Source organism: Stegostoma tigrinum, chromosome 16, assembly GCF_030684315.1.
Source record: "Stegostoma tigrinum isolate sSteTig4 chromosome 16, sSteTig4.hap1, whole genome shotgun sequence".
NCBI classification, from domain to species: Eukaryota; Metazoa; Chordata; class Chondrichthyes; order Orectolobiformes; family Stegostomatidae; genus Stegostoma; species Stegostoma tigrinum.
Window position 1 is genome coordinate 11,643,324 of NC_081369.1, and position 12,150 is coordinate 11,655,473.

Genomic DNA, 12,150 nt, shown 5'->3' on the forward strand with positions numbered 1-12,150 from the left:
GTGGTTCTCCTTGTCCATGTGGATTGAAATGAGTGAGTATTGGTCGTGTCTTTTTGTAGCCAGTTGGTGTTCATGTCCTCTTGTTGTTAGTTTCCTTCCTGTTTGTCCGATGTAGTGTTTCTCACAGTGTCTACAGCCACTCTGATGCCTAGCAGTCGTAGGAGTCTTGTGCTGAGTTCCGATGTGTCTCTGATGTCGGGTAGCAGGATGAATGTGTGAAGCTGGATGAACGCACCAGGCCAAGCAACATCTTAGGAGCACAAAAGCTGATGTTTCGGGGCTAGACCCTTCATCAGAGGGGGGAATGGGGAGAGGGTTCTGAAATAAATAGCATAAATAGCAGAAATAAATAAATAGCTATTTATTTCAGAACCCTCTCCCCATTCCCCCCTCTGATGAAGGGTCTAGCCCCGAAACATCAGCTTTTGTGCTCCTAAGATGTTGCTTGGCCTGCTTTGTTCATCCAGCTTCACACATTCATCCTGCTACCCGACATCAGAGACACATCGGAACTCAGCACAAGACTCCTACGACTGCTAGGCATCAGAGTGGCTGTAGACACTGTGAGAAACACTACATCGGACAAACAGGAAGGAAACTAACAACAAGAGGACATGAACACCAACTGGCTACAAAAAGACACGACCAATACTCACTCATTTCAATCCACATGGACAAAGAGAACCACCATTCTGACTGGGACAACTCCAAAATCCTGCGACAAGCTAGGCAAAGACGGGCACGAGAATTCCTAGAAGCCTGGCACTCCACGAAGCATCCTATTAATAAACACATTGAATTTGACCCTGTGTACATCCCATTACGAAGGAAAACTGGAAGTGAGGCAATCCATCTCAACAGACTACTCAGTTTAAAAACCAGGTGGCAAAACACACCGACACTTCATTGGAGGCTGCACTGAGGGTGTTACCCAGCATGGTAACGAAACATCTGCAAAACAAGAAACCAGCTCGGCGAGTCAACCAACTTCAACAACCTCAACACCCACAACTCGAGCCACAAATCCTCTCCAAAACCTTAGAATCTTGAGGATTTCCAGGGCCATTCCCTCCCATTCTATGCCAGCACTCTTTCTTCTCTAATTATTAAGAAGTCTGTGAGATTAGCCGTGAAGTATAATTTGTTGACTATGACTGTTAGTTTGTTACTTAACTAATCTGTGGGGCAATTCTAGTTCTTGCATGTGACCCCTGGTATTAGGATGGCTTTGCACGTTCAACTGAGCAGACAGTGCTTTTTTTGTTTCCAGTGCCTAAGTTGGTATTAGGTGGTCTGTCTAGTATAGTTCACATTATCCTTCTCTTGTACTGGTTTGAATACAGTTTAGTTGCTCGCTAGGCATGTCAAAGAAAAGTTAGAAGTCAGCCATATTACTGTAGGTCTGAAGTTAGTTTTAGGCCCAACCAGCTAAGAACAACAGGTTTCTCTCAAGGACATTGGATATGTATTATGACAATTCAGCAATTTCATGATCATTATTATTGAGACCAGTATTTTAAACCAGATTTAGTATTTGAATTTAAATTTCCCACATTACCATGGTTTGATTTGAACTCAAATTTCCAGAGCTATAACCCAGGCCTCTGCACTAGTCTCATGATACCTGCAACTTTTATTAGCATTTGCTTTGTGTGGAAAGACAGTCAGAATGTTTCATCATTTCAGCAGCATTTTTACATGCTGCCTGGTAGAACAAGGTGAAGAATTAATTGGCTTGATTCCCAATCTAGAAATTTGGTCTTCCACTTCTGACCTCCTGTACGCATCCTCTTCTTGCACTTTCTCATCAGTGTTTGGTGACTGTTTTCAGGTAGAACAGCTTAGTCTGTGGAATTTCCTCTCTAGACTACTCTGCCTAAAATGTTCTCTCCTTTAAGAGCCTTTTCAAACCTTTTTTTTAATGATGCTCTTTTCTACATCACTGAAAATGATTCATTTTCCTATTGAGAAATGCTTTAGAAAAACTACTATATTAAAAAGTCTATGAACTTTGTTATTGTATATTTTATATGAAAACATGGAATCTACTTATAATACAAAGTTCCTTAACTCAAAATTATGTAATTCCCCTCTTATCTTATTTACATTGCTTAATTAACTTAATTCTTAAGCACAGAATCCATTTTAAATTGTCAACAGATGAATAATTTGTCAGCATAGTGTATTAAGTGTGAAGAAATCACAATATTCTTTGAAAAATTAAATAAAATCAAGAAATTTTTAACAATGTTTTTTTCCTCCCCTATTAGGTTGTACTTTGTTGCAGCTCGTGAGGGTCACCTCCCTCAAATACTATCCATGATCCATGTGACCCAATTCACACCAGTCGCAGCACTACTCATAAACGTAAGAATTCGATCTCAATGCTGTCATCCCATATTCTTTTCCTGCAACTGCAGTCACAGTGAAAAATTTTGACTTGTAAGGTAGTTACAGAATGGAAACCCTGACGAGCCGTGTGTTTCACTTTTTCAACAGCAAGTGTCCTATTATGTGCTCTATAATAAGACAAGGTTAATTCTGTCAAGAAATAACACAAAAGTCCATAAGACCATAAGACACAGGAGTGGAAGTAAGGCCATTTGGCCCATCGAGTCCACTCCTCCATTTAATCATAGCTGATGGACATTTCAAATCCACTTCCCTGCACTCTCCCCGTAGCCCTTAATTCCTTGTGAGATCAAGAATTTATCAATCTCCGCCTTGAAGGCATTTAATGTCCCGGCCTCCACTGTGCTCCGTGGCAATGAATTCCACAGGGCCACCACCCTCTGGCTGAAGAAATGGGTCCTCATTTCCATTTTAAATTTACCCCCTCTAATTCTAAGGCTGTGCCCACGGGTCCTAGTCTCCCCGCCTAACGGAAACAACTTCCCAGCATCCACCCAAGATGTGCAGGTTAAGTGGATATGAACATGCTAAATTGCCCGTAGTGTTCAGGGATGTGTAAATTAGGTGGGTTCAACATGCTTTGTCTAAAATACTGACTTTGGAATAGCGCGAGAGCTATTCCCAAGTACCACTTAATAATGCCACAACTTAATAATGCCGGCACAACTTAATAATGCCATTTTCAGACGTCTGAAACAAAGCATTGAAACTAGCATGGCTATGAAAAGCAAACAGAATAGAAAGACCATGAATTGAGGAAGAGTCACTCAACCCGAAACCTTAACTTTGATTCCTCTCCACAGATGCTGCCTGATCTGCTGAGCTTTTCCAGCAATTTGTTTTTGTTTCTGATTTGCAGCGACCACTGTTCTTTTGGTTTTTACTTTGAAAATAGTTGTTAACCCGTAAAGGTTTGAGTTTCACCTGACTGACAACTAACTTACATGAATTTAGATGCTCTTCTCAATGGAAGAACTAGTTCTTTCACAACAACAGAATTATCCGAAGAACTTTACAGTCAATGAAGAACTTCAGAAATGCAATCACTATTCTTGAAGGAATTACATATTTATTGTTAAGTATTTACAATTTTGTAGGATAGGCTTTCCATAAAATTTTAGTGTCCAGTTCTGGTTTCCCTCTTATAAGAAGGATATTATTAAACAGGACAGGGTTAAGAAGAGATTTACCAGGATACTGCCAAGAAATGAGGGTTTGATGTTATAAGCAGAGGCTGATCTTCTTTCACGAGAGGATAGGAAGTTGAGAGGTAATCTTATAGAGGTTTATAAAATAATGAGGGTACAGATAAGTTGAATGGCAGGTGTCTTTTCTGTGGAGTGGGTAATTTCAAGACTGTTGGACGTATTTTTAAGGTGAAGAGAAAGATTTTAAAAAGATGTAAAGGGCAAATTTTTTACACTGAATCAATTCACGTGTATGATGAACTTTTAGAGGAAGTGGTGGATGCGGGTACAGTTACAACATTTAGAAGACATCTAGATAAGTATGTGAATAAGAAATGTTTGGAGGGATATGGGCCAAGCACGGGCAGGTGAGGAACTTTAGTTAGGGATTATGGTCGGCTGGTTGGACCAAAGGGCCGGTTTCTGTGCTGTGTGACTATGATTTTACAACAGCAAGCAGTTAGGAAAACAAGTGCTGGCAATGAGGGAGTTTCCAAGGCTGCCTTTTGCAGAGAGCCAGGAGTTGGCATTGCAGCCAGTACAGAAAGCCAGTTTTGGACAGTATGAGTGGCTTTTTGCAAGAAAGGCAAGAAGTGGTATAGACCCTACTGCAGGAGTAGAGGGTCATGTGTAGATGTGTGTGTCAGTTATTGTGAATAGAAACAATGGGCCAGATTTTCTGGTGAATGGCAATCCCAGGCAGATTGCCAATCCAACCCTTGTTTTTCATGAAAGAAGCGAGCTCCACATTTTTCTGAGAGGAGATTCCACTTACGTAGAGTAAACCTTTCAAAGAATGACAAACCACACCCCTTGTCACACCAGTCAGCTGTCATATCAAACATTTAAACATCCAGACAGCTGCTTTGACAGCTGTTGTTAAAGGTTATTTCCTTAGATGTGACTTCAGGATGCTGTGAGGATTGGGTCCCAGATTAATATGGGTTAGAGGGCTAGGTAGGTAGGTTGAGAAACTAGGAAATGGGGTAGCCTGCCAGATGGTAAGCTGATGAAATGTGTAGGGGATACAGTGCCAGGTGAGTAGGGTGGAAAATAATTATAAGTTAGACTATCTATTTAAAAATCTAACTTTTTCAGAGTAACAGTTCTGCTTAACTTCATCAGGACCATCTGAAGTCTTTGATTTTTAGGGAGTGTTCCCAGAGGAGTGGAACTGTGCAGTGGAAAATTTGATTTTCTGATCAATTTCTTTTGAGTGTGCTAATGATGGGGATTCCACAAGATCCCATGCACAACTCCTACCTATGCTTACAAAATGAAAAATCTATCCCAATAACTTATGCTGTTTTTTTGTACTAACTTGAATATTGTAGTAACTAGGAAATTAATGTTTTACTTCTATGTGATTACTATAATGGAACGTTGAATCCACATGATCCAAAAGTTAAAACACATATAGACAAGGTATTATTATTATACAACAGCATCACCCAATAATTGAGTTAATTATTTGAAAAATGCCCCCAAAAAGCAGATGATGAGGCCTTGAGGAAAAAAAATTGTCTCATTCCCCAGGTGAGAGCTAGTGGAAATAAGATCTATCAGAAATGGGGGCACTTATGCCATGCAATTGTTTTTTAGGTCTTCCAAAATCATCTCAACTGCAGATACCTGGCCCCACATCTTTCAAAAAAAAAGTAGCCATCCTGTAGAACGGCCTAGTCTTAAGACAGTCATTCCAACTTTACAGTGTTTATATACCACAAGTGCTTCAGCTGTTTGTAATGTTCTGAAGTTGTGAAACACATTAAATGAAACTCAAGTCTTTTGATTGTTCGAAAGAAAGTTGCAAATTTCAGGAACAAAATTACTTGATTGGCCACTTTACTAACCCAAAACTTTTACCTTTGAAGCATTGTGAGTATGCTGTTTCACTAATGCAGAAGCTGACCTGAAGAAATCTCTATTTCTGTTTATATGATCCTGAAGGAACGGGTATGAACCTTACTTCAGTAAGGTAATTAATCCTCTGCTGGATCAATTAACTTTCCCCTTGTGACTTTTTCAGGTTTTCTTTTAGCAACTTTCCAAAAAAAATCTCTTTAGCTCTTGTTAAGGGAGGAAGTAAATTTGTCAGTGTCCTATGGAAAATGGCAGGATTTAATATGGGACAGCCCTCAGCAAAACCAAGGTCAGATCCATTTTCCAGTGATCTGTAGAGACTCTAATTTGTTACTAAATAGAATTCCAGTGCCAGAGTGTTTCTTTTGTAACATGTTAATCATTAGTTCTAACTATGTTTAGATTCCTTGATAACAGGATTTTCTAGTGACATTAATGAATTTTGTCTAATTGGGATAGTGAGAACCCTCCATTGAAAATAATAGAAGCTAGTTTTAGAACTTCCTGGCAGCTGACATCTAAGTTACCTGACCTTGGTTATCAACTGTTTAAATGCCTTATTCACAAATAGTATGATTTGCTCTGATTGGGCTGATCTAGATTACGTCTGGATCAAGTCACAACCTGTGTTTCTTCTTATGGTACCACTCATGAATTACATCTGCCTTTGTGATATCTGAGTGCAGTAGTGGCAAGGTGCCCTAATAAAGGCATGCAAAAGATTTAGCAGCAGTTTCACTGCATGTTTTAACTTTTATTTTCAAAGTAGAGACCTTTGAATAAAAAGAGCCCCAGGCTTTCCCTTTTAAGCATATAATAAAGGATTCCTCGAGGCTTGCTACAATTCTAATTTATGCCTAATGATAATGTTCACTCTTGGCAGGGTGTATTAACAATGTTCTTCCTGATTGTGGAGGATGTATTTGAACTCATTTACTACTATAGCTTCAGTTATTGGTTCTTTAAGGGACTGACTGTCATTGGAAACGTCTACCTACGTTTTAAACAGCCAAACAGACGCAGGCCTCTAAAGGTAAGCCCTACATATGCAGAAATAAAATCCAGGAGATCAGAAAGTTTATCCAATAAATAAATTGACTAAGATCAAGATGTTCCTATTCTTCTATTATGAAGAGTTTACTAATCTTAGAATGGGAATAAGTACAATTGCCCTTTGTTTCTCTGAGTTAGCCAAGAGAAAAATCAATTTAGTTATACTAATTATCCACTAAGCTCTACTGGAAAGTATCAGATGACAACAGTGTTAGGTTCAATTGTGATGCCCCTGCTGCAAAGCCTGACATCTCAGGCATCTTGTAAACTACACCCAATGTAAGGAGTAAATACCTAGACAAGGATAGGGAGAATATTGTTGAGAAGCACTTTAAGAATAAGCTACTTAGTGTATATTTTCAGGGGAACGGAGGTAATAAAGGCATAGTGGTAACATTACTGTATAAGTAATAGAGAAACCTAAGTTAATGCTCTGAGGCCACAGGTTCATAAACTTCTCTAGCTGCCATGGTAGGGTAAGTTCAATTAATTACCAAATAAAATCTGGATTTGAAAGCTAGTTATAGCTAGCTATAGTTCCATAGCTAGCTATGGAGACTATGAAACCATTATTAAGTATCATGAATAACCCATCTTTTTCATTGATATATTTTGGGGAATTAAATAGGCCTTCTTGTCGAGTTTACAAGTGACCTCAGTGACAGCAAGGTGGTTGACTTTCAACTGTCCACTAAAATAGCCTATCAGCCCACTTGATTGTACTAAACCACAGCAGAAAAGATGAATCAGTGCTGTGGGTGCATGTAGTATTCCAAGAGGTAGCCTGCCATCCCCTTTCAAAGAGCAGATGGAGATTGATAGCAAATATCAGCCTTGCCAGTGTCCCTCGTCTTATGAATGATTTTTGTTTTGAAAACACAAGCCACCACATAACACTAGATCTATTAGCTGTTTGACCCATGGTGTTCACTGAATGGATAGGTATTTTCTAATGAACCTTTTCAGAGATGTTATGTGCACGCCTCTACAGCAGATGGTACTTGAACTGCCTTCACTGCTTGGTGAGAATGGAGGAAAAATAATTGGAATCTGGAATCTCATTCTTAATTACTGCCCAGTGACTTATGCTTTAAAAAAATACATATACATTTAAATTGCTAATAGAAGCACCTTTGGTTGCGATGTTTCTCAAGCTCTCTCAGAATCACCAGTTGTGAGGTGCCTTAACATTAGCAGATGCTGCCTTCACAGTGGGGGAGGGTGTAATTCCAAATTATATAATTAGATTCACTACTTCATTAAATCCAAAATTAAAGATTTCTAACAGACTAAAGCGAGGCTGACATCAAAATAGTTTTGGAGCAATAAGTACACCAGACTATTAGTATATTTAGTGCTTTCCATCATTAAGCTTGAAAGCAGAGCTAAATTGTTTAAGGTTTTGTGCCCTTCTGGACTGTTCACCTGAGGAAATTATTGATTTTACCAAATCCTTTAATCATCTTGAATAAAGATTAAAGTAGATTCTCCACAGTGTGGAAACAGGCCCTTTGGCCCAACAAGTCCACACTGCCCCTTGAAGCATCCCACCCAGACCCATCCCCCTAGACCCACACACCCCTGAACACTATGGGCAATTTAGCACAGCCAAACCACTTAATCTGCACATCTTCGGACTGTGGGAGGAAACCCACGCAGACACAGGGAGAATGTGCAGACTCCACACAGACAGTCACCCGAGGCTGGAACTGAACCTGGGTCCCTGGTGCTGTGAGGCTGCAGTGCTAACCACTGAGCCACCGTGTCGCCCATTGGGTCTCTCTTTAACAATCTGTATTCAAGGGAATATGAACTGAGTCCAAGCAACTTGCCCTTGTCAATTAATTCTCTTAACCTGGCATAGTGTGAATCTGCACTGCAGTTACTCCATGGCCTGTTCATCTTTTCGGAGGTGTAGTATAACGAACTCAATGTATTCTAGTAGTCTGATTGCTGGTGGCTAATTTACAGTTTAATACAAAGTTTATAACTTTGATTTTATTACTTACAGTTCTTACAAGTCTAACCTCCTTTTCTTTCTCACCAATCAGCTCAACCTGCTTTGCCCAATTTTATTCTGTCTATGTACAGCATGCTTGATAGCAATACCCGCATACACCGATGGTGTTCGTTCCCTGATCGGGATCGCAGTTCCATTGTCTGGACTACCAGTCTTTGTCATTGGTCACTTGCTAGCAAAGGCAAAATGGCCTCCTTGTTTCAAAAGAATTACAAGTAGGTAGCAGATTTAAACAATGTATTTGTAAATAATAAACTTTTAAATAACATATTGTTTGCATCTCTTAGATTCTGCTGGATGTTCATGCCAAAATTGTTCTATTGGCATATTGTCCTTTTTGAAAAATAATGACAAGTCATCTAATACCTCCTCATCAGTGAGACGGAAAGCATGTGAAGCCCTGAGCCTGCTTGTGGTGTTGACAATCTGTTTCTCTGATGCTGACTGCAGAAAAAAAATATTAGCCACACCACCAGGGATAATTCCCCTACTTTTCTTCAAAGTCATGCCTTGGATTTTTTTTTTTAAATCCACCTGAGTGGCTGATATGGCTGTGGTTTAATATCTCATCCGCGAAACAGCACCCCGTCAGTAATGCATTAAAGGATCAACCTTATTTTAATGGACAAGGACTGGAGTGCGACTGGAAAGTTTATGACTCAAAGGCAAACTTTTAATAATCAGAGTCAGAGTCATCCAGCACGGAAACAGACTCCTCAGTCCAACTTGTCCATGCCGACCAGAGAGCCCAATCTGACTGAGATATGCCAGCATATCCCTCTAAACCCTTCCTACTCACACAGACACCCGAATGCTTTTTAAATATTGTAATTGTACCCACCTCCACTACTTCCTCTGGCAGTTTGTTCCATACATTCACCACCCCCTCTGCATGACAAGTTATCCCTCGTGTCCTTTTTAAATCTTGCCCCTCTCATCTTAAACCTAAACCTTCTAGTCTTGGATTTTCCTCACCCTAGGAAAAAGGCCTTGTCTACTTACCCTGGCCATGCCCCTCATGATTTTATAAACTTCTATAAGGTCACTGCACAACCTCTTGATACTCCAGGGAAAAAGCTCCAGCCTATTCAGCCCCTCTCTAACTCAAATCTTCCAATTCCAGCAACAACCTCGTACTTCTTTTCTGCACCATATCAAATTTAATAACATTCTTCCTGTAAAAATGTGACCAGAATTGTATGCAGTTTTCTGAAAGTGGCCTCACCAGATTCCTGTACAGCTGCAACATGATGTCCCAACTCCTACACACAATGATTTTTTTTATATGACATGCGCATTGCTACCTAGATCAAGTTATTGCCCGCTGACCATCTCTTGAAGCTGGTGGGAGGTGCTCTTTGAACAGTCAGTGCAGACGCAATGGGCTGAATGTACTGCAAGGATTATATGATTAAATCTCTCATTTCAAAACAATACCTTGTATACAGATGTAAGCCATTGATTGATTCAAATCCAAAAAACCTGAAAGAATTTAATAGTAACAGCTTCATTAGTCTCATTCCTTTTTATTTCTACGTGGAATTGGGTGCATTGAGTAAAAAAAAAATTAGAAGTTGTTTCCATTTATGCAAAATTAAGAAAACCTCCCAAGGTGACAGTGGATATACTGTAGTTTTGAATTAAGGCTGTAACCACAAGATAATTTTTAAAAATCTTCTTTCTCTTCCAGCAATTTTTTTCTCCTTTTCGCATTGATGTAAGGGTCATTTCCTATTTATTTGAATAGAATTTCATAGGATATAATCCTTATGCTGATTAGTTGACTAAACAGCCATTTGTCACTCACATAAACAACGGTGTGAATAAACAGAATTTCAGCCTGTTGTCGCAGCAAAAATGTTACTAAAATGTCCTAAAAATGTTGCATAGAAGGTGTAGCCAACTACAGTAGGGACTGTCCAAGAAACTAGTGAGAAGAAAAGATTTTTTACAGGGCTTCAGAGGAAGTTGTAAATTTTTAATTTGAACAGATAAGTTTTCTACCTACCCTTTTCCTGCACAGGTAAAACTGGCAAAAGCTTGCAGCTGTTATTCTACTGTGTCATGATCGACAAGGATGACAGTACAGAACAGTCGAGTTCTGACAACAGATGAACAGAGTTGACAAGAAAATTAACTACATCCCTCACACCTGCAATACTCGAATTTGATGTTAGACTGAATAAACTGATCAGCATTAAATCTGTGCCTGTGTTTTGCTATGCTTTACACCATGAAATATATACCCTACCCAAGATGTATATTACAGAAAGAACAGCTCATTTCACTTTAACATGTCAAAAACATTTATTCAATTGGTATTTTTTAAACCCAAATGTCAACCTACTAGGTTTACCTGGTGCAAAGTAATAGTTCGTAAATTATAGGCTAATACAATCAAGATTTTACATGTCCTTTTATTTCTGAAGTATCAGTGACTCACCCTGTCCCTGTTAAGGTACTGTATAAGTTGCAGCCACCGCAGAACGTTATTCAAAAGTTCAGCCCTTTGCTCTGTAGCTTGGATTGGAATATTTTATGGCCAAACAATATGCTAGGATATTTGTTTTGCCCAAATTTTTTTCCACTTTCACAGTGATACAGGAATATTTCCAAAGTTTCCTTCTTTGTGATTACTCGATTTACACCATATTTCCCTTCTTGCACTGCCACTGGTGACACTGGCAGATTCACCAACAGCACTACAAATGAGAAGACACTTTCTCTTGCAAAAGCATAGGTAGTAGGGCCACAGAGACAAAGTAACAGTTGTTCCCAACAATTGTGTCAGTTTTTTGGTCATCCTTACAATGCACTGATTTGATCACTCATGCTGTTGTGTGGTCTTTTCCTTTTCATTGCAGAAAATGCAGCTTTCAGAAAATAAAGCTGTAACTTCATTCTTTCAGACAACAGATTTTCTTTGTAATTATTACTATTTTGAAATATATTTCAAATTTTAATTTGACAGAATCCCACAGAAAACTTCTCCAATGAAGTGGTTTTTTTAATATAGAAGATAAAATGTTAAGTTTTCAGTTTTGGTTGGCAAGATGGCAGAACTTCACAAACATGAACTGCCCTGAACCACTTCAGTTTCAATCTAAGCCTGACGTACTTGTTTCCATCAGCCACAATTACTCAAGAAAAGGGTTGCAATGAGCAAAATATTTTGGACTACTACTCTGATGAAAACCCAGTTTAGCTTTTCTACACAACTACTGTTGTGAGCATTCACGAAAGTCACATTGAAAACCTTTCCAAATTATGAGACAAAACAATTGGTTTTCAAATGTTTTCATGAAAGGACAGAACGTACTCTCAATCTGCCAAACTGAATCATTTTGACTATAGTGAGATATTAGCATTGCCTAAGGTTTACATAGCATACTGTTCTGTGCATGGGATTCTGTATTGCATTCCTTTCAAAAAAAATTTATTTAATTTTGCTATAACAGGGCTGATGGCTGTTAAATAAAAATGGCAATTCTGGACTTACTACTTCATCATTCACCTGAAAGTATGCTATAAATGTTTAAAAAAAACACGGTCTGTTTTAATACATAATGTTGTTTTAAAAAACATTCTCAGTTCACCTAAAATCAAAAGCATCTT

At 38.9% G+C, this 12,150-nt stretch overlaps 1 protein-coding gene across 1 annotated transcript in view; it reads left to right on the plus strand.

Moving 5' to 3' along the window:
- LOC125459708 (Y+L amino acid transporter 2-like) overlaps nt 1-10,862 on the plus strand; it is a 104,900-nt gene extending 94,038 nt beyond the window's left edge. The window contains exons 7-10 of the mRNA XM_048546452.1: nt 2,271-2,367; nt 6,346-6,495; nt 8,567-8,750; nt 10,559-10,862. Coding sequence (XP_048402409.1) covers nt 2,271-2,367; nt 6,346-6,495; nt 8,567-8,750; nt 10,559-10,650 — 523 coding nt within the window. The 3' untranslated portion in view covers nt 10,651-10,862. The remainder of the gene's footprint in view (nt 1-2,270; nt 2,368-6,345; nt 6,496-8,566; nt 8,751-10,558) is intronic.
- The last annotated feature ends 1,288 nt before the right edge of the window (nt 10,863-12,150 follow it).